The 26114-nt window shown below is 41.2% G+C and overlaps 1 protein-coding gene across 6 annotated transcripts in view; it reads left to right on the top strand.

Moving 5' to 3' along the window:
- LOC116990966 (DAB2 interacting protein) overlaps nt 1–25583 on the top strand; it is a 649973-nt gene extending 624390 nt beyond the window's left edge. For 5 of the 6 annotated variants that reach the window (XM_033049169.1, XM_033049171.1, XM_033049170.1 and 2 more), the window contains 4 exons: nt 4828–4983; nt 8956–9158; nt 11707–11794; nt 22062–25580. In XM_033049169.1, the coding sequence (XP_032905060.1) occupies nt 4828–4983; nt 8956–9158; nt 11707–11794; nt 22062–22229 (615 nt within the window). In that variant the 3' untranslated portion in view covers nt 22230–25580. Of the gene's footprint in view, nt 1–4827; nt 4984–8955; nt 9159–11706; nt 11795–22061 lie in introns of all 6 variants that reach the window. The other variant, XM_033049168.1, reaches the window with a different exon arrangement.
- Nucleotides 25584–26114: the final 531 nt, after the last annotated feature.

Raw genomic sequence — 26114 nt, 5'->3', positions numbered from 1 at the left:
CCCCAACCCCCCCCCCCCCCCCCCCAACTTCTATACTCACATTTTGTAGTATTTAACAGATCCACCTTGTGATTACTAATAGAAGGGAACATGCCTATACATTCCTGAATAGGAATCCAACGTCGCTCTCATCAATTTATAGAGAAGACCTGGCCTCTTTACATTACACAGTAAATATCTGGAAATGTGAAAGTGAGCTCTTTTTTGGGTAACTTTCTGTCACATTTGTTCAACATGTAGCTGCTATATGTAGTTTAATACATTTCACTGATCATCTCTACTTTGTCCATTAATTAGCAATGAGAAAATAATTGTTTCCCTTAATTACCGTAATCTCTGAATAATTTTATCACCACTACAACAGTAAAGGATGGTATTAGTTTAGTTTAATTTATTGTCACGCGTACCAGGGTACAGAGGAAAGCTTTTGTTGATACATTGAATTAAAAGTAAAGGCATACAGTGCTGTGGATTCTAGAAGCCAACTGAGGATGAGGAAAAATAAAGATTGAGAATGTAAGTAATCTGGCAAACAATACCAATATAAGAAGCAGATAGAGGTTAATGCAGATATGCAGAAAGGTAAAGCGTGTAACTATACTCTTTGGTATATACAAGCAAGAGAGGTCATCCTACTGAAACATAAGGTGGCTTGGAGGACTGTCAGGCTGGACGCTGAGAGACGGAGGAGGTATATACAACTGGGAGCGTAGTTTCACAGTGAGGGCTTTCCCATTTCATACATGGATTGGAAATGATCCTACCGGCTAGTTGAGAGTCTGAACTTCTCCACGAAACATGGCTGTGGGCGCAGGGTAATTAAACAATGAAGGCAAAAATTAAAAGCCATTGAAGCCACAAAGGCAATCGAGAGAGAAGTAAAATGATGTTGAATCCAAGGTTGAATCTGCCATTATTTTCTTGAATGACCACATCTCATGGGCGGAATCTTGCTCCTGTTTCTCAAGGTTTTATGAATATGTTTCTGCTATGATATTTTAATCTGCAAATATAAAAGATTGAAATATGTTGCCTTTAACATTAAAGTCCTTTTAATTCCGAACACATTGTAGTAAACATTTCATTGTGATATATCGACTGGATTTCCCCTCTAATTGATATGGGAGGGCAAGCTTTGACACGATGAATCCCAGGAATTAATACAAAGGAGGTCTGACTGCAATTACCATGGAATTTATTAAATTTGAATATAGGAATTATTCATAGCCTCAGGAAAATGACTTCTTTATAAATGCTGCATTACAGTAAGTTTTCAGCATTAATGAGCCTCCTTGCAGCTCTCTGAACATATTAGCTTATCCATCTTAAGATGGAGAAGTCACTGGATAGCCGTCCGCAAGGAACAATTCTTGAAATTCGGAAATGCAGAAAAGGGAGTCAATTTTCTTCTTCCTGGGTATTGAAGCATTTGTACATTGCAAATTTATTTTGACCAACAATGCTCGGCACACTAAAGATGTTGGTTGAGGTCCGAGACAGTCATAGGAGGTAGGCAAATGGAGAACAGAGAACTAGTGTGAACAGGTGACCAATGGTCAGCATGGACCTAGTGGGCCAAAGGGCTTGTCTCCATGCTGTATCTCTAAACTAAAAAAGGGTATCATGTTAAAGTTGAAGGAAGCAGACATGAGGTATTATGCCTGATCTTTGTTATCCCTGGGGCTATCCATTCTCAATATGTATAGCAATTTCTGGTTATCTTTTACATTGGACAGGTACATGGATAGAAAATATTTAGAGGGATATGAACCAAATGCGAGCAAATGGGATTAGTTTAGCTGGGCCATCTTGGCCGGCATCGGCGAGTTGGGCCAAAGGGCCTGCTTCCGTGCTGTATGGCTCCATTTACAATTCCTACTGTTTTCAATGCCTCCTGTGAGGAAACTTTCCAATGTATCTGACTCCTGTGTGAAAACTACAAGTGGTTTGGAGTCACTACTGTGCCAAAGAAAGAAACAAATATTTCTATGTAGACTATCATGAGAGAAAATGGTTGATTAACCATTCATTACTTTCCTTGCCAGTAGACCATAAACTGCATCTTGTCATCATTCCATTCAATGCTCAGCTGCTCATTGTGGCCTATGTATGACATTGGTTGGTGCCATATTACAGCAATTACTAGCTCAGTGTTTTGGCCACCACATAAATACAACAGTCTGTAAGTAACTTGTGCCCTTTACAATGTGTACAACAGTTTGGCACTCCAGCCATTAACATCTTAAAGATTTTTTAAATGAATCTATTAAGAAATTGTAGGGCTTGAATATTTTCTACAGATGGTCTTGATCAGACTTTTTATTAAAAGATCATTCTATTGATGTGCGTAATAAAGTTTGTTTAATATTTTGTAACTTATAACAAAAGCTTTTCACTACACGTGACAATAAACTAGACTAACTAACTAGAAATATATTTTATAGCTGTTGACAAAGAGCCGCTGTTTCCTCATTTTATTTTAACAAGAGTCCTTATAAATATTGCCCTCTTAATTTTAGGATTTTTGTTCAGTCACAAAGGGAAAAAATGTGAATATTTCATTTTAAACTGCAATCTGCTTTGTATATTGTTTCAATGACTAAAAATGGACAAATATTTATATAATTTGGATGCTAGACTAACTCTCCTGTACCTTCCAGTTGGTGATATAATAAAGGCCAATTATTTCTCTTTAGACAATGTGTATATGTGGCCGTACATTCCATCCTAAAAAACCTCCCATTCTAGCTTCTCATTTGGGGAGAAGTGCCAATGCCAGTGTTGCATTACATCTAGTTTCAATCAATGATCATTTCAGTTAGGTTGTGCGATTCCTTACTGTTAAATGGAATTAATTGAAGGCGTGAACAGTTATTTAAACAATGAGAATATTACCAGTTGTGTGTATTTTTTTAATTTTTATGTTAAAAAGAGCCACTTCCCTTAAAAGGAATATGGTGAACTTTGGTCATTTATATTTTGACATAAAATTATTCTAAATACAGAATTGCGGACACACAGTTTTAACACAAGATGGTGTTTCTGTCATGGAAGAAGAGTATATTCATGACCCTGACATCAGTGAAATCATGTTTCACTGACTTGGCAAATCCCATCGATTTTATACATGTCTTGCCAGGTATCAAATAATAAGAAATTGCAGAAAAGAGAGTGGGGATGCAAGGATTGATGTTAAAGAAATTAATATTCATCTATATATATATTAGACCAAGTGGGACCCGTTGGGTCCCTATCACACGGGAGGCCTGGTCCCCCAATGCAACCCGTTCCTCCAACGCAATATTCCACCACTCACCCATCGGGGAGGGGGTGGTGTGGAAGTTGGTGGGGGGGGGATGGTGAGGAGGAGTTGTAATTACTGGGTTGTAATTAAAACTTGTTAAAGGTTCATTTATATCCTTAAAGAGGGGAGACCTACAGTCCTTTCTTGGTCTGGGCTTTAGCTACAACCAATTGCCACAGTGACAAGAAATGTTTTATATGAAGAACCTGGTTGGGGACCGGTGTAGGCCAACAAAAATTGCCACTAATCTCTGCTGGCTGTAGTGAATGGAAGTGAAAAGAATTTATTCACTTGTGAGTGCAAATCGGCGAATCACATAGTGCAGTACAGCACGGAACAGGCCCTTCGGCCCACAATGTCTGTGCCGAACTTGATGCCCAGACCATCACTTTTCTACCTGCACATAATTCGCATCCCTGCATATCCATGTGCCTATCCAAAAGTCCTTTAAATGCCACTATTGTATCTCCTTCAACCACCACCCCTGCAGCGCGTTCCAGGCACTCACAACACTCTATGTAAAACAAAATGCCCGGCACATATCCTTTAAACTTTGCCCCTCTCACCTTAAAGCTATGCCCTCCAGTATTTGACTTTTTTATCCTGGGGAAAAGATTCTGACTCTCTAAATGTGTTATCTCTCTTATAAAAAATGTATGTTGATTGTATTAGAAATTGAAATGTGTTACTGATGCGGCACAGCTTGCTGTTATGAAGTCAGGGTGAAGGCATTTTACTGTAACAGGTAAGATGACTGTGTTTTTGTGACCTGCTGGAACATGATGTAAAGTGGAAAGAAAACCTCTTTCTCAGCCATGACATAAAAATCCATTGCTTTAAATCACGGTCCTTGGATGATGAAGAAAGCCAGCTGTCAAGCGCTGCCTGACTCCTTTGTGTTATCAGTGATGTGGAACGGTCCCTTGGTGGTTTGCCTCTGCACCTCTTTACATTTATATTTACATGCATACTTCATTGCATATTTTGCAACTGTTGCCAACACCGGAAGAGCAAGTTCTATTTAACGAGTTTATGGAATATAGACAGACTGATTTAATTATTTCAGGAAGTCAGCTTGGTAGCTAATAGGATGTATATGTGTGGCTGCATTTCTTGTGGCACTGAGCTCTCACTGAGCTCTCACAAAGCCCAAGAACAGATTCCCAGGAATAGGATGGGCAAGCTAATTGTGTCGCATCTTGACAACGTTAGGAAATGTGAATGGCATAGAATGTTTAAAAATGTGTTAAGTATTCATATTAAAAAAATAACATTCCAGTGAATTGTTTTGGAAATATTGTGGTATTTACAGGTAAATTACTGGAATTCAACAGCAGAATGTTTTATTGTCAAGCAAAATAAAGTCTGGAGATCTGGATTTAAATATTTTTTCCTGTAACATAAGAGTTATAAACTCTTGTCGTCCTGCACCATAGTCATTGTCTGCATTCCTTTACTTCCTCTGCTTGACTTTCTTTGTGTGAAACTCAGACGCAAAGCTGACCTTTACCTCTCTTCTCTAGGCCCCCTCACCTGCGAACGTCTTGTCTTCTGTGGACCGCACTGCAGCGTGGCTGATGAACATGAACATGCAGTTCATAGATGATGAGTCGGTGGACCCAAGCTCCAAGCACAGGGACGATGGCAGACCTAAAGAGGAGCTGAGCCAGATCGAGAAGGTAATGATAATTACCAGACACAATACCAACACTTTTCGAAGGGTTATTTATCTTTTGTACAACATAGCTGCTTTTTCTTTTGGCAATAAATACAATGTTAGATATTTTAATGTCTTGGCCAACAAAATTGTGTTCTGGGTTAATGACACGACAATCTAATCATTTGAAGTCATACATTGTTTTGCTCTTACTATAGAAAATGAATAAAAATGTGAAACAAAACTAAGTACAGTCAGTCATTTCAAATTGGCTGATTCAAATTCCATTCTGTTTAATGATGTTGTGTATGGTCTTCATCAATTTTTCAGGGACCAACAACCGGGGAATTAGATTGTAACATGGAATTACATTCTTTAATATGTAATGAAGAAAAGCTGCTATTTCTGCTTGCTTGAGAAGGACGTGTATATTCGTGCTATCATATAATACTGCTGGTCAATGTAGGCCTTTTGTTTTTGCTAGAAAACGGAAAAGAAAATTGTTTATGGGTTTCCATTAAATGTAGTCATCCTGTACAGATGGACTGAGGCTATAGTAGAGGGACATCACTTCATAACATCACTGGGATGAATCCGCCCTCCCTGGTCTCACTGAGACTGATCTCAACATAGGCTGAGCCGTTTCCTAATAAAAAAATCCAGGCACAGTGAATGGATGACTTTGTCAACTAGGGAGTACCCTGGAATAGATGAGTAGACATAACTGATCCTGACTGTTATCTCAGTGCACTCTTCGGAATAGGACAGATACTGAGCCCTTAAAGTCTGCTCCAAGATTTAATTGTTTTTTAGCTGATTTGGTGCCATAATACCACTTATTTGCCTTTCTATAATATAAAGCATCTCAAACTTTCCCACATTGAAACTCAGCCATACAACTCTTAGTCCTATCAATACAATTTGAAATGTTTCCACCAGAAAACTTGGTGTACCACACTCTCTGTCCTCTCATATTTATATATAGTAAAACCACAAGGCTTAAAAATGGATTTTTATGGGAAAAACATCACCAATCAAAAAAGAGTCTGTTTATTTTGACATTTGACTTCAGTCCTTCCGTAACAATTACTGATCCATCTTGCATATTTGCCTCCAATTCTATATGGTTGCTTCTGTGCTAATCTGTTTTATGGAATATTATCAAATTCAATTTTGGAAATTGATAATATATGATGTCCATAGTCTTTCCACTAATGAAGAGGCTTTTTACAAATCCTTGCTGCTCTTCCTCTGCTAATTCCAGGGGCATTGCATACAGTCAATGTTAAACTACAAAGTCTTTGCTTGGTTTCTTTCATCCCTCCCAAGTAATGAAGTGATGGTTGCAATTTTCCAATCCAAAGGTACAATTCCTGAATCTAGAGAATTTAATAAAATTATAACTTAACTTCTCTGCAATTTTCTTCTTTCGTCAAATACCTTGAGTGGAAACTATTACTTCCTGGAAAATTATCCATACAAATCCTTATTTTCTTCCTAAATTACCAAATGTAATATACAATTCAGTAACTTCCTTCATTTAATGTTTTGTCTTCTGTTGTGAAAAAAGATAAAATCTATTCATTAATCACAATAATCAGCTATTCCGTTTTCTTGTTAATTTTAGTCTTACCCATAACCATTTTTGTTCCCTATTGACATTCGTAATATATTTACAAAATGTTATGTATCTCTTCCATTCTATTTTTCTTTTCTTTTATGCATCTTATATTTTCCTTGAATCCTGCTGATGTATTTCAGAATCTGTCAGTTGGTCACATTTACACTTTTCTCTCCATTTGTGTAGACCTCTTTTCAAAGGTTTCAAAGGTCTTTTATTGTCACGTGTACCAATTAAGGTACAGTGATATGCGAATTACCGTGCAGCCATACTAAAAAAAGCAACAAGACACACAACTACATAAAAGTTAACATAAACATCCATCACAGTGGATTCCCCACGTTCCTCACTGTGATGGAAGTCTAATCTTCTTCCCTCATTTTTCTCCCGCGGTCGGGGCAGACGAACCAGGGACGATCCTGCGGTTTGGGAGTTCCCGATGTCGGTCTCCAACCAGAGACCGCGGGCTCCACGATGTTAAAGTCCGCAGACACCCGCGGTAGAGCTCAGAGCTCCCTGATAAAGGGATCGTGAGCTCCACGATGGTAAGTCTGCAGGCTCCCACGGTGGAGCTCTCGAAATCGGTCTGCAGCAAAGGCCTCCAACTCCTCGATGTTAGGCTGTAGTGTGGACGGAGATACGATATGAGAAAAAATCGAATTTCCGTCGAGGTAAGGGATTTAAAAAGTCTCCCTCAACCCCCTCCCCCACTCCCCACGTATAACAAGCTAAAGAACTCTAAAAACATACATTTAACACATACTAAAAAAACAACGAAGAAGAAAAGGACAGACAGACTATTGGCGAGGCAGTCACCCGGTGGTCATTTTATCTTGATACAGAGTCTTTATATACCAATCATTGTTTGCTCTGTGTGGAGTTTGCATGTTCTTCCTCTGACCGCGTGGGTTTCCTCCAAGTGCTCTGGTTTTCCTACCACATCCCAAAGATTTACGGGTTGGTAGGTTGATTGGCCTCTGTAAATCGTTCCCTAATGTGAAGGGAGTGAATGAGAAAGTGGGATAACATAAAACTAGTGTGAACGAATGATCGTTGATCGGCATGGACTGAGTGGGCCGAAGGGCCTGTTTCCATGCTGTATCTTAATTTAGCTTAGAGATACTAAACAGGCTCTTCAGCCCACCGTGTTTGCCAACCACCGATCCTTGCTATCCCACACTCACTAGGCACAATTTTATAATTTCAGAGGTTTACATCTTGGTTTGGTGTTCTTTATAACGCTGCTCAGTGCCTCCTGGTTGGCTGTATGCATTTAAGTTAATAGTCAGACCCTGTCTGTTGCAGTCAATTCATTCTTCACCCTTCTTGCAGAAAACATTGGTTTATAAATCTTCCGGCACTTCCACAAACCTTCAGAAATGTTCAAACTAGTGTCTGGCACTCAGATTTTTAATTTTGATTCACTCATTATGATTGTGCTGGAGATTAGATACTTGCATTGCTCTTGGAATTGAATGCCTATTTAAGGTCTATATATTTTTGGTAAATGGTTACAGAGGATGATGCCTCTCTTTAATGGTAGCTCTCCACAGAGATACAGGTTTCTTTTTTTTTTCCAAATGCCAATCGTTTCAAAAAGCTTGCATCAGCTGCTTCTGCTTAAATGGCAGACTGCTGAGGTGAATACTTTATCAGCTGCACAGCTCTTATCTGAACAGTGACCATAATGGATGCACGCAGCCTGTTTCACCCGGAGGGGAGAATGATGTATTTTGTATTCATTACAAACACTGAGAATTCGATCTGAGGTGGTCATTAAGCATGTTTGATATGGTGAGCTGAAGTTATCCCCAAAAGCAAGGAGGAATTAAGTACTTTAGAAGTCTCAAATCTGGCTAACTTTGCAATAAAGCAGCATTTATAAAGTAATTCCAGATTAATAGCTTTAAATGTACTTGCTCAACTCACTGCTATGCAGAAAGGGCTTGGTCTGGCAGGTTTCTCTCAAAGATTCAATCCTTCAAACCCATGGGAGAATTTGTCCTTTTAGGCTCTAAGCACAGTTTGAATTAAAAAATAAATTCCCAGATTCGTGTTTAAATCCAGAGTTTTTAACATAAGCCGACAAAATGCATGAAACCATCATTTAAATGTAAAACTTCAACCCGATTATTTTCCCTGCTGAAGATGGTTCCCCAAGTTTGGAATAAAGTGCAGACTGGGAGTATTTGCATTGTAGTTTAATTGTTTCTTGATATTAATGTATAATGATGGACCACAGTGTTCATAAATCTATGGGGTATTAATGATCCTGTTTTTAAATGGGGAAAATGTTGCTTTTCCAGCAATATTTTTAATTAATTTTGTTTTTATAATGAACGCTTTTAAGTTCACTGCCTTTATCTCTGTCAGTATCAGCAGGACATTGCCATACTTCAGGATAAACTGAGGGCTTCCAATAGGAGGCTGGAGGAATATGAGGTTTATTTAAAGAACCAAGATGAACAAACACAAAAGATGGTGCTGGAGTATCAAGCCCGGCTGGAAGAGGGTGAGGAACGACTCCGCAGACAGCAAGAGGACAAGGATGTGCAGATGAAAGGCATTATCAGCAGGTATGCAGCCGGCCATCTGTATTTTGTATTGTAATGGAGCTTTGGAGACATTGTGTAATTGTGAATTTGTTGTTAACGTTGACATTGAGAGCAATTACTGAAGCATCCCTCCATGCTGTTACATTATTTTAACATTAAAATATTCGCTTGAGCGATTGGGGAAATCTTTCCCTGGGATTGCAAATCTTGCTAATTTCATGTTGGCCTAAAACATTTCAAGACGTGCTCTGTGAATGCCACAACAGACAAATAACCTCCATCTGACTGAGTCTATATCATGCCCAATGAATTTGAGAAGTTGGAAGATTAGCTGAATACTCCCAGCTGTGTAAATTGGTTGCAAGCTGTCTATTCTGCTCCTTTTCAGAATAAATAGGACGCAAGGACATGCATCTGGTAACTTACTAGGCAACTCGTTTTTATTGATTGTGAGCACACATTGGGTGGAAGGGTTTAAGTCATCTCCTTGCTGCTTTATATTTGTGAATGGAGGGTGCCAATCTACGCCTATTATTTAAATCAATGTGGGGTAGATTAAAGTAGACAGCTACCTTGCTGATTGATCCTGATTTTAAACAGAATGGGCAAGTTCCTTTCCACGCTGTGGGGAGATCACCATGGAAGAGGCAGGGATTTGTATCTAATAATGTAAGGATTACTGGCTGATTTCATTTTAGTCTCAACTACATTTGCCTGCCCAATTCCCATATCTCATGATTTCCTTGTATTCCAAAAATCTAATTAGGTCTTAAACATATTTAATGTCGCTGCCTCTACAACTTAGCTGGCCCCTTTAATCATCTAAATCCCATCCATTATTATTATTATTATTATTTAGTCGACAGCGATGTGCCTTGTTTCAGGATCCCCTACAAGGGGAAGGATCTTCAGTATCTATGCTGTCAAGCCCCGCTCAGCATCTTATATTTTTTAGTGAGATCACCTTTCATTATTATAAACTCCAATATCTATAGGCACAACCTTTTCAACTGATCTTCGAAAAACAAGCCCTTTAGTCTCGGGAATTAATCTGATGAACCTTATTTGAACAGCCTCCAATAACAGAATATTGCTCCTTAAATAAGATGGTGAAAACAGTATACCGTACTGTAGCACGGATGTGGACTCACCGCCATCCTGTACTGTTTAGTTTAGGGATAGAGCGCAGAAACAGGCCCTTCGGCCCACCAATTCCGCGCTGACCAGCGATCTCCACACACTAACACTATTCTGCACACACTGGTGGCAAATTACAATTATACCAAGCCAATTAACTGACAAACCTGTACACTTTGGAATGTGGGAGGAAACAACCGGAGATCCCGGAGAAAACCCGCACAGGTCACGGGGAGAACGTACAAACTCCGTACAAACTCCGTACAGACAGCAGCCGTATTCAGGATTGAAACCGGGTCTCTGGCACTGTAAGGCAACATCTCTACCACTATGCCGCCCTGCTGTTGCGATGCTTGTGTGCTTTCATATTTAATTGCAGCAAAGATTCTATCTACCTACATCATTGCTTGCGGTGCCTCTTGCTGTCACTTGTTTCCCTTTCCTATTGGCATCCCAAGCTCTGTGTTTAGCAGCCTTCTGAAGCTTTCTTTAAACAATATTCGGCTTTATATTAATAGCAGAGAAGATTCCCTCTTTACCCACACTCCCCGTTATACCACCTCTGCCAAGCTTGTGTCCAAAGATCTTAGAGCAGAGCTCTGCTCTAAGATCTTTGCTTGTGTCCACTTGCTCAACCTGTTTTGATCCCCTTGCAGACTCTTATGTGCCACTCACAGCTTGCTTTCCATCTATTTTTGTACCATGAGTAAACTCCGCTGCAATGAATTTGGCCCCTTTATCTAGATTGTAAAGAATTAAGGTTGAAGTACTGATCCCTGTGGCACTTATTTAATTACAGCTTGCTAACCTGAGAATGACCTATTTATGTCCACTCTGCTTTCTGTTAAATGGAGACACAAGAGACTGCAAATGCCGGAATCTTGAACAAAGAAACTGACGGAACTCAGCAGGTCTGGCAGCGTTTATGGAAGAAAGGAAAAGGACAGACTATTTTCTGTTAGTTAGCTTATTGTCCAACAGATGATCTAATGCTTTACTTCCAACTCCATCAACTGTAGATTAGCAGGGTAAAGGTACTCTTTGAAGTAGGAATGTGTGAATTCAGGGTGAAGCCATTTTGGACTTAATGTGTGCATAAACATTAGCAGCATTGGAACTATGTCCATGTGTGCAATGTACTGAGGGACCTATGCAACTGTGAAACAGTATCCAGTATGACTCTTCACCTGCAAAATATTTTGGTGCTACTGCACTCTACTTGGGCCTACCCTCCACAATTGAAGCAATAATGTGTTTCAAAACAATTGCTACAGGATGATCGAGTGTCAAGGATGGATAACCTGCCTTAGAATCTGATTGCCTCAATGTAATAGAATACAGCTGATCAGCAACTGTGAGCAATCACCATGGGGTTGACTGAACGTTTAAGTCCATTTGACCCTGCTGTTACTCGTGCTGTTTCTCCTTCTAGATTAATGGCTGTGGAAGATGAGCTGAAGAAAGATCACGCAGAGATGCAGGCGGCAGTAGACTCCAAGCAGAAGATCATTGAAGCCCAGGTTAGCACCTGTTTTCTTTGATATGACATAATTTTAGTTCAAAGGTTCAGGTTTATAGTCAAGTGTACAGTGAAAAGCTTTGTTTTACATGCTATCCAATCAGATCAGATAATACTATACATAAATACATTCAAGTCAAACTCAAGTACAATAGGCAGAGCAAAGGGGAAGATACAGAGTGCAGAATATAGTTCTCAGCATTGTAGCGCACCAGTTCTAGAGACAAAGTCCAATGTGCAGAGTGAATCGGACAGTACTCTGGCTTATGGAAGAGCTGTTCAGGAGGCTGATGACAGAGGGGAAGAAGCTGTTCCTGAGTCTGGTGGTGCGCGCTTTCAAGCTTCTGTACCTTCTGCCTAATGGGTGCAGGGAGAAGGAATGACTGTTGGGATTATGTTGGCTGCTTTTCCGTGGCAGCATGATGTGTAGATAGAGTGTGTGTTGTTGGGGTTACTCACTAACAATGCATGATGATCAGGGATGATCAGCCATGATCACAATAAATTGCGGTGCTGGCTTGAAGGGTCGAATGGCATCCTCGTGCACCTATTGTCTATTGAAATATAAACATTGCGCTGCAAGTGGATCTACATCCACATGAGGGAGAAATGATAACGTTTATGCTGAATTCAAGAATTAGTGAATACATTTGATGCTGCGACCCAAAGAAACAAAAATTGAAGACAAACTTGCAATCATATTGTGTCACTCACATTCCCAGGATGTTCAAGAATAAGCTGCCAACCTTGGAAATCAAATCAGAACTTTATTGGCAAACTTTGCAGCCAATTTGGATCCGCTTGCATAGAAATAAAATAAGGAATAAAGGAATGTGTTTTTAATTGATAGCGTTGCTATGAAGAACTTCTTTGTTCTTCAGTCAGTGCATTTAATGAATTATGTCCATCGCAGCCAAGATTTTCTTTAAGTGGGACTTGAGTCTACAGCTCAAGTTTACTGTGCATGACCAATTTTGAGACTGAGTTGGTGTTCCTATGGAGTAACAAAGAATTCAGATGCTGGTTTACAAAAAGAACACAAAGTGCTGGAGTAAGCCAACAGGCCAAGCAACATCTCTGGAGGACATGAGTCGGTGATGTTTTGTGTCTGTACTCTTCTTCAGACTGATTGTAGAAGGGGGGAGGGAGAAAGCTGGGAAAGACGTGGGGGGGAATTGAAGCCCAAGGTGGCCCTGGGCCTCCTCCATTGTGGAGGAGGTACACGCAAACTGGGAATTCAGGGAAATGATGACAGCATAAACGTCATATTATGCTTGGGTAGCTTACAACTCAACAGAAGTGGGGGAGGGTCAACGCCTGGCAATTGATAGTTTAGTTCAGAGATACTGCACAGAAACAGGCTCTTCGGCCCATTGAGCCCGTGCCGACCAGCAATCCCTGCACACTAACATTATCTTACACACTAGAAACAATTTACAATTATACCAAGCCAATTAACCTACAAACCTGTATGTCTTTGATGTGTGGGAGGAAACCAGAGAAAACCCACGCAGGTCACAGGGAGAATGTACAATTCTGTACATTTTGCTCCCATAGTTAGGATCGAACTCGGGTCTCTGGCGCTGTGAGGCAGCAACTCTACTGCTGCGCCACCATGCCGCACCAGGTGGATAGTGGTGAGGAAGGTATTGATTGGCAGATGGGTGGACAAAGGCTAGAGATGAAGTGAAACAAACGGGTGAAAGACAAGGAAAGAAGAGGAGTGAAATGTGAAGCTGGAGGAAGGGATGGAGGTGGAGGGGTCTAGGGGGTAGGAGAAAGGGGGCAGATAGTGGGAGAATTGGGTATGCAACCAGGTGGGGCACAGGGAAGATAGAGGGGTGGTGGAAAAGGGGGAGAGTTGTTACCTAAATATGGAGAATTCAATGTTGATACAGTTGGGTTGTTAGCTCGGTCTACTAAGGCCTGCTGGATCTCCCAGTTGCTAATCATGTTAACTCCCATTCCCACACTGACCTTTCTGTCCTAACTCCCTACATTGCTAGTGTGAGGCCGCATGCAAACTGGAGAAACAGTACCTCTTATTACACTTGAGGAGCTTACAACGTACACAGTGCGGCACGGTGATGCTGCCTTAGTGCCAGAAGCCTGGCTTCATTCCTGATTACGGGTGCTATCCGTACGGAGTTTGAACGTTTTCCCTGTGACCATGTGGGTTTTCTCCGGGTGCTCCGGTTTCTACGCACACTCCAAAGATGTACAGGTTTATACGTTAATTGGCTTCTGTAAATTGTCCCTAATCTGTAGGATAGAACCAGTGTATGGGGATTGCTGGTCGGCATAGACTCAGTGGGCCAAAGGGCCTTTTTCCACGCTGTATCTTTATTTTAAAAGCCGGCAGTATGACCATTGCATTCACCAATTTTAGGTAACAATTCCCCGTGATTTTAGATCACAATTCTCTTCTCTGTGCCCCACCCAAGAGTCCATCTACATCAGTAGTTCAGTCTGCATCAGTAGAGGCTATTCATGGACGACACGAAATGCAGGAGTAGCTCAGCGGGACAGGCAGCATCTCTGGAGAGAAGGAATGGGTGACGTTTCGGGTCAAGATCCTCCTTCAGACCCAATTCAGATCCTATTCATAATCCTTAACTCAAAATAACCCTGAGTGGTTATTAGGTTTCCCGCACTGATCTCGGCTTTGTAGTAGAACAGAACTTGAATATCCTTTTCTCTTTATCCTCTTCATAAACATTTGAAAAACAATTCCTGTTCCAAGTTGCTATTTTGAAATGCCCCTATCAGTTTAAACCAGTTCTGATGGGTCACATATGTGTTGCTACGATAACATCTATTTCATTGGGATAGCTTCATAGCGCTTGTCTGCAGCAGAAAGAAAACAGAAGTCATTTGTTACCTTTGGGCTATAGTGTATGCCTAATAAATTATACTGCAAGAGGAAATTACTCAGAAGAAATCTGAGTTGTAGGTAAAAGTATTCAGAATTAATACTTTCATATAATGTTCCCTAGCCCTGAGGTGCATTATAATGAAATTGTGTCTTATTTAGGAAGCCACTGAAAGTCCATAAATCTGGCCATGTATTGTCCCCATGACCTGTAAGCATGGTTATAAATCAGCTTACTATCTTCAGCCCTTCAGTTATTTCATTACTTCATCCTCGATGTCAGATTCCATGATTTATTCTTGGCACCATCTCCCACACACAGAACAGAACATTTATCTGCTCTTGAATAGTTACCTTGCTCTAAAGCAGCTCCCTGAGCTTCCAGAAGCAATGCAGGCTGACTCTCTAATTCTATTCCATTTCATTTCCTTCCACGCCAGTCCAAAACTCCCTGCATTTATTCAGTTGGATTGCAACAATTCTCCATGTAAGATGCAATTACTTCAGTTAATTAGAAGAAATTATCTCTAAATATAAATTATTCATGGTTTCAAATTAATCTGCAAAACTTTTGTCTTGTTTAAAAACTTTAGGACTGAATATTGAGTCTCTGTTTAAAAAAGACTTTGTGTTTTGTGTGTGCAGTAGCAGTAGGTAGTAGATCTATTCTTGCAGGTTTCTGTGGTAGCTATTGGTGGCACTGGCAGTGAGTTTATAAAGAGCATGAAAACAAAGTCCCGATGAGTTTAACAAACTAAAAGCAAAGAGCTGGAGGAATTCAGTAGTCAGGCAGCATCTATAGAGGGAAATGGACAGATGATGGGGTTTTTGGGACCCTTCATTTGGTTTAAACAAAGAGCTGAGGAAATAAAGAAATTTCTTAAAGTAGGTGAGATAATGAGTAATGTAATAGGAAAGTATTTTACAATACTGTGTTGCTTGAGTTCATGTAACACATATAGGCATGACAGGGCAGGGCAGCTGAACCATATTCTGAGCCCAGTGTGGGCTCCGGGGCACTCCCCTTATCCAGGGTCATGACAGCCCCAGGTGTCATTAGCAGTGGGAGCTCGAGTTCTGAATATTGAGGTTTGACCCCCATCTGGCACCACCACCGTCCATCCACAGACTATATTATGCATAGCATATTTCATGAGGTGTTCACTCTGTGCTCATGTGGGTGTGCAAGAGAGAGAATGGGTGACTGCCAGCCAACCAAAATATTGCACACAAGAAGTTCAGAAGACCACTCAGAGCACCTCGCTAGCTAAGCAGCATTTAGTTCTGAGTTTTTGTATAGACAATAGGGTCAGGAGTAGACCATTCGGCCCTTTGAGCCAGCACCGCCATTCAATGTGATCATGGCTGATCATCCCCAATCAGTACCACGTTCCTGCCATCTCCCCATATTCCCTGACTCCGCTATCTTTAAGAACCTATCTTTGGTTAATTATTGTCATGTGTACAGTGAAAATCTTTTATTTACGTGCTCTCTGGCCAAATCATATTCTACATGAGTACCATGGGTCGTGCAAACACGAAGGAAAAAGTGGGTAGAATAGTGTTCTACATGTAGAATGTAGAACAGTACAGTGCAATAATAGGTCCTTCGGTCCACAATGTATGTGCTGAACATGATGCTGACATCCCTTATTTGCCTGCACATGATTCATATCCCTCCATTTCCTGCATGCCCATGTGCCCATCCAAACGTCTCTTAACTACTGTATCTGCCTCCACCGCCACCCACAGCAGTGGGTTCCAGGCACTCGCATCCCTCTGTGTCGAAAAATAACTTTCCCCGCACACCTCCTTTAAACTTTGCCCTCTCACCATAAAGCTATGCCCTCTAGTATTTGAATTTTCCATCCTGGCAAAAAGATTCTGACTGGCCACAAAAGTACACATAATAAAAAATGCAAGAGCCACAACAAAGTAGACTGAGAGCTCGAGACTACATCCTTAACTCATGAGAAGCCTGTTCAGTAGTCTGATAACAGCGGGGAAGAAGCTGTTCTTGAATCTGGTGATGGATGATTTCACGTCTTTGTATCGTCTATCTGATGGGACTGGGGAGAAGAGTGAATGGCCGGGCTGTGAGTGGTCTTTGGTTACTTTCCCAAAGCTGCTTGACGTTTACAGAGTCGGTGGTTTGGATAAGTTAAAGCCACAGCTCCATGGATGTTCAGAGAGATGGGTTGGGCTTATAGGACTTGATATTACAATCCCTACTATAATTGGCACCTTCTTACTATCTTGAGTGGGGGTAGGGGTAAAAACTTCATTGGGGTCATCAGGTAGGCACCCTCCTTCCTTGGTGTTTTGTTGATAGGGCCACGACACCTCCAGAGGGCTCAACAGCAACACCTAGCGTCCCAGGTGCGCTCCCCTCCATTTTACCCCTCTTGCTGGTGATTGTGCAGCCCAGTTGGAGTCCTTCCCCTTCAGCCACAGCCAGTTGCTGCTTCGCTCAGCAGCCTCTGAATAAAATGGAGCATATGACAACAGCCAGGTTGATAACTGAGAGTCAGACAGGTTGCAGAAAGCTCAGAGCAAAAGTAAAAACAAAATGTGAGGCAAAGACGAAGCATGAGACAATGCTGACAATAAAAATAAAAACAAGTTCAAAAATATTCTGTATGCATGTGAACAGGACGAGGGTTGCAACTGGTGAAGCGGGGCCAATCAGAGAGCAAAAAGGAAATTTATAAATGGAGACGAGGGAATGGATGAACTTGTGTCAGTGTTCACTGAGGAACCTGCTGAAGGGTCACATGGGAAGTGAGGTTCCAGAAGGGTGAAAATTTAGTTAAATTCCGTTAAAATTAGGTTAGTTCCGCATAGTGATACAGCTGCTGCCTCACGGTGCAAGAGTCCTGGGTTGAATCCTGACCTCAGGTGCTGTCTTTATGGAGTTTGCATATTCTCCCCGTGACCGCGTGTGTTTCCTCCCACATCCCAAAGACATGTGGGATTGTAGGCGAGTTGTCCTCTGGAAATTGCTCCTAATGTTTAAGGAATGGATTAGAAAGTGGGATAACATAGAACTAGTGTGAACGGGTGATTAATGGTCAGCGAGGACTCGGTTGATGGAGAGACCTATTTCCATGTTGTATCTCTCAACAAAGCTCCACGTGAAGAATGTAAACTGCCTGGTATTCATGCGCACACCTTATGGTGGGAAGGAAGGATGGGAGGGAATTGCAGAGGCTCTGGGCATCATTTTCCAGGCATCCAGAGATTCAAGGATGGTGCCAGGAAACTGGAAAATTGCAATTGCAATCCATTGTTCAAAAATGGGTGTGGGGTAAGCTATTCACCACAGATAAAGCAAATGTGGAAAGTTCTGGAAACAATACCAGCGTTTGAGCTGCTGCCCCACTGCACCAGTGATCTGGTTTGGTCCTGATTACGAGTGTTGTCTGTGGAATTTGTATATTCTCCCCGTGATGGTTTGTAGGTTAATTGACTTCAGTAAATTGCCTCTAGTGTGTCGGATGCACAAGTGTGATAACATGGAACTAGTGTGTAGGAAGGAACTGCAGATGCTGGTTTAAACCGAAGATAGGCACAAAATGCTGGAGTAACTCCGGACAGGCTGCATCTCTGGAGAGAAGAGATTGGTGATGGTTCGGGTCGAGATCCTTCTTCATACTGATGTCAGGGGAGTGGGCGATACATAGATAAGGAAATGTATAGATAAGGAAGTGTTGGGTGTGAAAGCAGGATGAAGGGAATGTAGATCAAGGAAAAGGTAGAATAGATCATCGTTAGTTGGGAGAAGGTAACAACAAAGCAAACAGAGATAAAATGTAGTCAGAGACAGTAAGACTGGTCGGAGAACTGGGAAGGGGAGGGGATGGAGAGAGAGGGAAAGCAAGGGTTACTTGAAATTGAAGAAGTCCAATTCATACCACTGGGGTGTAAGCTGCCAGACCTAGTGTGAACGGATGATCAATGGTTGGTGTGGACTCAATTCTCCAAACTAAACAACAGGATCCAATCATGCCCAGAGGTATGAACATTGACTTCTCCAACTCCAACTTTAAATAGCCTTTACTTTCCCTCTCCATCCCCTCCCCAGTTCTGCCACCAGTCCTAAACAATAGGATTACTGTCTTTCTTTACGAATGATTTTGACTTGTTATGTAGAGCACATTTTCCATAACTTGATCAAACTTGGTGGTGTATTTGTCCTTTAGGTAGAAAGTGGCAGAGTTTAAGGAGAACATAGAGAGACTGTTGAAATGTGAATTGTTACATTTTGGCAGGAAGAACAAGTAACGGTGACATAAACCAGAAGGCATAATTCATAAACGTTTTCAAGAAGATCCGAAGTATATGTGTAAAGTTTGAGGAAAGTAGCTGAGCACATTTTATTTTTTAATTAAAAAGCCATGAGAATCTAGGATTCTATAAACAGGGGCCTGGAGTTCAAGTGCAGGGGAATCATGAACAATACAATAATACTTTATTAGCCAATTATGTTTTACAAGATACGAGGAATTTTATTTACCAAGTCAGTCATACAAATAAAAAGCAATGGAACACACTAAATATATTTAAACATGAACATCCACCACAGTGACTCCTCCACATTCCTCACTGTGATGGAAGGCAAAAAAAAAGTTAAATCTCTTCCCTTCTTTGTTCTCCTGCGGTCGGGGGCCTCGAGCCTTCCGTTGACGGGACGATCAAGACTCCCATAGCTGGCGGAGTTTGGGCCCTCCGCATCGGGGCGAACAGCTCGTGCAGCGGGGATATCAGCTCCCCCGCGGCAGGCGATCAGACCCTGGATCGGGGCTTGTCGATCCTCTGCGTCGTTGGAGCTTCCCGACTCGGCCTTTCCCGAGACTGCGAGCTCTCGATATAAAGTCCACAGGCCATGGTTGGAGCGATCGCAGGCAAGGGATCGGCTCCAATGTTAAGTCACATAGTGGGGCTCAAAGTCAGTCCGAGGAGGCCTCCAGCTCCATCGATGTTAGGCCGCAGAGCGACCGGAGATACGATCCGGAAAACAATCGCATCTCCGGCAGGGAAAAGAGACTGAAAAAAAGTTTCCTCCGACCCCCTCCCCCCACATAAAACAAACCGGAGAACATTTACACAAACCTTTTAAACGTACTAAAAATAACAAAAAAATACATAAAAACAGAGTGTTGGCGGGGCTGCCAATCGTGCAACGCCCCTGGTGGTCATTAATCACTGGTTTGGCTACAACTTGTTGAGAGTTTAAAGAGAATGCAGGAGAAATTGATGAAGGTAGCAAGAGGATCTCACAAAGGTATTAAAATGGTTAAGTGTACCATCAGATATAGTGGAAGAGAAACAGTAACCATTCATGGAGGAGTTCAGAATCAGAGGACGTCATGGGAGATCGGCAAATGAACCAAACATGAGAAGAATTGTTCACATAGTGAGTGGTTCATCTGGAAAGCGCTGCCAAGGGTGGTGATGGAGACAGATTTAATTGTATTGTATTGTAATTAATTTAGTAGCCAAGTATGTAAATTCATGCAAGGAATTTGATTTACCAAAAAAAGCAACAAGACACACAATTACATAAAAATTAACATGAACATCCACCACAGCGCACTGTGATGGAAGGCAATAACGTATTATCTTCTTCCCTCCTTTTCTCCCGCGGTCGTGGCAGTCGAACCATCTGCAGTCAGGGCGATCGAAGCTCCCACGATTGGGGCGGTCGAAGCTCCTGCGGTTGGAGCTCCCGAAGTCGGTCCCTGACCAAGGGACCGCAAGCTCCACGATGTTACGTCCGCAGGCTCCCGCGGTTGGAGCTCCCAAAGTCGATCCCCAGCAAGAGGCCGCCAGCTCCTCGATGTTAGGTCACAGCACGGACGGAGATACGATACGGAAAAGTTGCATCTCCGTAGAGGAAAGAGATTAAAAAAGTTTCCCCCCCATCCCCCACATAATACAAAACTAAAGATACACTAAAACATACATTCACCAACAGACTAAAAACAACAAAAGAAGAAATGGACGAGACAGACCGCTTGCGAGGCTGCCATCGTACGGCGCCACCTGGTGGTCTCTAATTGTAACATTCAAAACAGAATTGTATGAATGAAGAGAATATGGAGGGTTCAAAAGGGAACTGCAGATGCTGGAATATCGAAGGTACACAAAATTGCTGGGGAAACTCAGCGGGTGCAGCAGCATCTATCCGTATCACAATATGGAGGGTCTTGGGCAGAGAGTGTGGGATCAATCAATTTGTCCTTGTATAGACTCAATATTCCAAATGACATCCTTCCTTGCAGTAACCATTCTGTGATTGTGGAATCAAGGAAAACACTTCTTGACAGAATGCATTAGTCAGGAGAACTGTAACTAAGGAAGGAGGAAAAGAAACACGTGTGTCATTTTTAGACAACATACAAAGAATGAGGTGCAATGCTGACCTTAGTTTGAGTATTTTATCTGAAAAAGACATTGCCTTATGCAATCAAGAATTATTTTGCACTTTGACCTTTCCTAACCTCAGAACAAACAACCTGATGTTAATGTTTAGGGAGGAACTGCAGGTGCAGGTCTAAACCAAAGGTAGACACAAAAAGCTGGAGTAACAGCGTTATCACCTATCCCACAGCCAACAATGGACCCTTGTCCTTGATTATCCTTGCTTTTTTGCATTTCTTCCATTCATTTGCCTAAGTACCGCCTATATCTCTCGTTCCCCTTTCCCCTGACTCTCAATCTGCAGAAGGGTCTCGACCCAAAACGTGGCTTATTCCTTTTCTCCAGAGGTGCTACCTGACCTGCTGAGTTACTCCAGCCTTTTTGTGTCTGTCCTGATGTTAATGCCGTGTATCTTTTAAGCGCAGATATAAATGCATCATGTATGCCGAAGCAGAAAGTTAGTAACAGACCAAGGATTTTGAGGCCATTGTGGCCCTGAATCCCAGTACACTTGGCAGCAGCTTGCACAGCGTTTTAGCTCACAGTCACGTATTCCCTCTTGTAACATGTGCCTTGGTTTCCTGTCCGTCTGCTTTGGAAGCTCCACAAGGCAATGCAGCCCCCGGCCTTCCCGGCAGTTTGGGGGGGTTATTGGTGAAATTCTCAGTCAGTTTGTTGCTTTAAGCAGCGAGGCCTTTGGGAGCGGATGCTAAGCAACAGCACGGCATCTTCCAGAGCTTGACCTTGGAAATGCCACCGGGATTAACTTAATCTATTTATTTTTCAAATTGCTGCAGAGGTGGGGTTTTTACGGACAAATAATCAGAAATAAATTAATTGAGAAGCTTTGGCCTGAAATGTTAAATATAGGAAAGAGGTCAGGTTGCGAAAAGATTTATAAATTGATTTAATGTTGGGGTGTTTCAAGAAAGGACGGTATTTGATGTGGTTACCCTGCTATTGTTTTCCACAGGAGAAACGAATTGTCTCCCTGGATGCTGCGAACGCTCGTTTAATGGCCGCACTGACGCAACTGAAGGAACGCTACAGCATGCAGAGCAGGAACGGCATCTCCCCCACCAATCCCACCAAGCTCCAGATCACCGAAAACGGAGAGTTCAGGAACAGCAGCAACTGCTGATGTGCTGCCCTGTGTGTATGAAATGAGTCATCCTGTATCACGAGTGCTTTCAACACCGGCTGTGCTAAAGCACTGACGTCAGTTACAGCTAATGGGAAAACTTTCATCCAAATATCTTGTGATTAACTTAGTGTTTTTATAAAAAGTATATTTAAGGTGACTACCTGATGTTAAAGAGAAGCATGTTGTTACAACAAGAGTAGTGAGCCTTAGAAAGTTTTCAAGCAAATATCTTGCACTGGAGTGCCATAGAATCTGCTTAAACTAGGCGTAGGTGCTGGATCTGAGTGTGCAATGTGATTTTGAAATGAAATAATTGCAACCAAAAAGCAATTCTCAGAATATTTTTCCAGTGCATCTTCTATTTGATAACCCCTGAACCACTCTGTTTTAAGTGCTTGTACCTGCAACTTCTTGGGGCCATTGAAGTCAACCTGGAAAGTGGAAAAATGTGATTGTTGCTTTGTTTACATCAAAATTGAGTATACAGACAGAAGTGTAGACCAGTTTTATAGATTAAAAGTGCTTTGGTCCCATTGTTATTTCTAAATTTACTGATGAGTACCACTTTCTAATTTTGACCTACCTGTGCTGTTTCTATTCCTGTTGGGTAGGTAAGAGGAATAATCTGTCCCTTGCTGTTGACAGTTTGCCAGCAATGCCTCGATTGCACTTTTACCATGCACACGATGTTACCTTTTGGGAAATACAGTTTTCCTACTTTGAAACTTTTTATAAGAAAATGCTTTTCTAAACAGCTGATGGCAAAGTGGCGATTCATGCACAGTCTTCTGTCCAGATTATACCACTCAGCTCATCTGACCCAGCGGAGCCATCTTCTGTTTTTAGAGAATAATGCTTTAAGGACTTTTAACCACTACATTAAACTTACGACAGTGAGATGGGAGAATGCAGATCGCAGTGGGATCTATCTGTGAAAAGATCCATTGACTCACAATTGGGGAAAAAACGGAAATGCACTGCTATGAATCAGAGTAAGGTTCAAAAGAAGCAATTGGAAAGCTTATGTTCATTGCAAGTATGTGAATCACTACCTAATGGATGCATTTAATCTCTGTGTATCATCTTGGTTATGTTCAGTGTGACTTGATAAGCTGATCTTCTCTGCATAAGTGCACCAGTGTTTTCTGATGGTTTGGAGCATCTTACCCTCCATATCCTGCTGCTCCCATGGAAACATGGACTTCGCCACTGCTGCTTCAAAAGAAAATCCTGATTTTAAAAAAAAAAACATATTTGCAAATATACTGTACTAACAGTTCTACTAAATTTATACCTATGTGTGTTCATGCGGGCATTTATAAAAGAAACATGAAAGTACAACGTCCTTCCCGATTTTACTTTGAACTGTGCAAGTCAGTTTCTGCATCTGTGTTGTGTTAAAGCTCTCTCTATGTATCCGGCGTAGACTGTATATAGTTAACATCTATTTCTGGTACTGCTTGTCTCAAAGCCCCAGCACAGTGACTGCATCTTTAACTGCTGTTTTTGTTGTTTAAAATGTCTGATAAAAAGCCAATGGTGGCAAGTTAAAACCACTTTATATAGGCAAACAAAATCACTGTGTGATTGCAATCTGTGATTCTGTGGTTCTTCAGGCCATTTGTTATATTTCCTGACTTTTCAGACTTGCAGCATCTTGAGTTGCATTTGTATTTAGCTGCACTGGTGTATGACAAGTATCACGACTGCACCAGTGATTTGGATCACAAACTGGTTCTCAGTACTGAGTTAGGCCCCGCCAAGGAATGCTACCGGTCACAGAGGCTGCATTTGATGTCCTGCTGCGGAAGACATTAGCAAAACTGAGATGGGAAAGAAAAAGAGAACTTTTTAAGTGCACTGCCAAACCACACTGTCTATACCTGCCTGGTATCCACCAAGCATAACAATTTGAAAAACGGCCTTAAAAAATATTTTATTTCTTTGTAGATTTATACATTTTTACTGCAGTTCAAAAAGTTTTATAATTTTTTTTTTTTTTTCAATGCAAGCAGGATAGTCCGTAGGTCTACAGGAAGCAGTGTTCACCATTTGAATTAAATCGTGACCTTAATGTTATTTTCATTTATTTTATAAACTGTGAAAGTCTTCTAGCGTAAATAATTTCTCTTTGTCAAAGTCATTCCACTGGTTTTTTAAAAAATATTTCTCTCAGTTTATGGTAGGGGGATAAAAGCCAAGGTCTACTGGGACTGCAGGGTTGCTCCTCAGTTCTGGAGTTCATCAGAGGTCCCTGAATCACTTGTGTATCTTAAGCTGTGATTGCTACTGGCATTATCTCCAGCGCCGTATGACACTAGAAATATTTCTGCATTAATGATGCAGTTTTTTGTTGTCTACCTGAGGCTATCTTTAGGAGTTGGATCAGGGAGCCACTGGGGATTTATTAATATATGCAGAGTCCCAGAGTACATCATTGCCTGCAGGGAGCTTCCACAAATCAAAAACCATTTATTTGAATGTATTTAAGTTTGGTAAATTAATATTAAAACTGCCTATTACTCAGTGTTCCAAAACTATGAATAGTATCTTTAAAAACAATTTGCTTCAGTATTTTATTATTCTGCTCAAGCCCAAAGCTAATATAATTAAAGACCAAGTTTAATTCTTCCAAGAATATTGGACTAATTTAAAAACTTGTGCCATCTGCTGTAGTGGAGACTGAAAGAGCTCCTGAGTAGCACTTTTGTGTCTTGGACAAAAACACTTTCCTAAAAAGATGATGCTGTTTAACCTTCTCAAGCAGAGCATTGTCCCAAAGATTGTGCATATTGTGCTTCCAGTGGCAGATGTGTGTGTGTGCAAGTTATTGACAATCGTAAACATCCCACGGCAGCCCGCCGGTTTATTGGACTAGAGCGTTGTGATATTGGCTCTGCACACAATATTGGAATGGAAAAATATACATGAAGATGTTACAATAAGTACTTTTCTTACTTTAGCAATTGAACCTAAAAGCTCTGTGACATTGTTTTCATCACTGATTTTGGAGGATCTAAATTAAACTTGTGATTGTCCTGTGGTGAGATGTGTGGCCATAGGGCTTCATTGGCTGTGGACAAACCAGGACCTTTCCTCTGTGCTCCGTGTTGTGTGGGAAAGGCCCTGACTCCAAGTGACTGGTGCCCACTGATACTTGTCCCTAGAAAGCTGTTGTACGTTTTATATCCTTACACTTTTGTAAGTATGTTTAAAGTATTTGCTGGATTCACTTCAGCTTACTTAACCTGTAATAATGTACAGAAAAGTTGTTTGTGTTAAAATATGTGGCTGTGCAATTTATGTACATTTGCAACTAGACTTATTAAAGTTTTATTTAGCTATTTTAACCAATCTGTGCATTGTCATTGTTAAAACACACAAATTTGTTCCAGTCACATTTAATCATAGAAACATAAGGATGTGTGTTTATATAGTTTCAAAGTTAGGAAGCTAATAACACATCAAGTGAGCAAAGTCAAGCTGTAAGGGACTTAATCAAAAGCATTCCAAAATACTGGAAATAACATTAATTCTACCTCATCTACTCTACTCGATACAGCCTCAAAACTCCAACGCCTCTGTCGAATATCAATTTCCATTCTTAAATCGTATCATTTTGTAATGAAGCATTCCTTCACACTGTCAATACAGAAATGTGTGAAGGAATGGTTTATTAAGACAAAAGAATCAAACTTAAAACATTTTTTTAAAGTCAGAGTAGGTGTGAGCATTTGTTCTTTTCCCCTCCAACAAGTAATTCAACAATTTCACGGCTGATGTCTCACCTCTGATGTTGGTCTGTCCTCTTCCCACAGCTCTTGGTTCAATTAATATTCAGAAATCCTTCAGTCACTGGGTTGAATGAATGCAATCAATGGC

The sequence above is a fragment of the Amblyraja radiata genome, chromosome 32, assembly GCF_010909765.2.
Source record: "Amblyraja radiata isolate CabotCenter1 chromosome 32, sAmbRad1.1.pri, whole genome shotgun sequence".
Classification (NCBI taxonomy): Eukaryota; Metazoa; Chordata; class Chondrichthyes; order Rajiformes; family Rajidae; genus Amblyraja; species Amblyraja radiata.
Note: the sequence above shows the minus strand (reverse complement) of the source record. Positions and strands in the feature narration are given on the sequence as shown.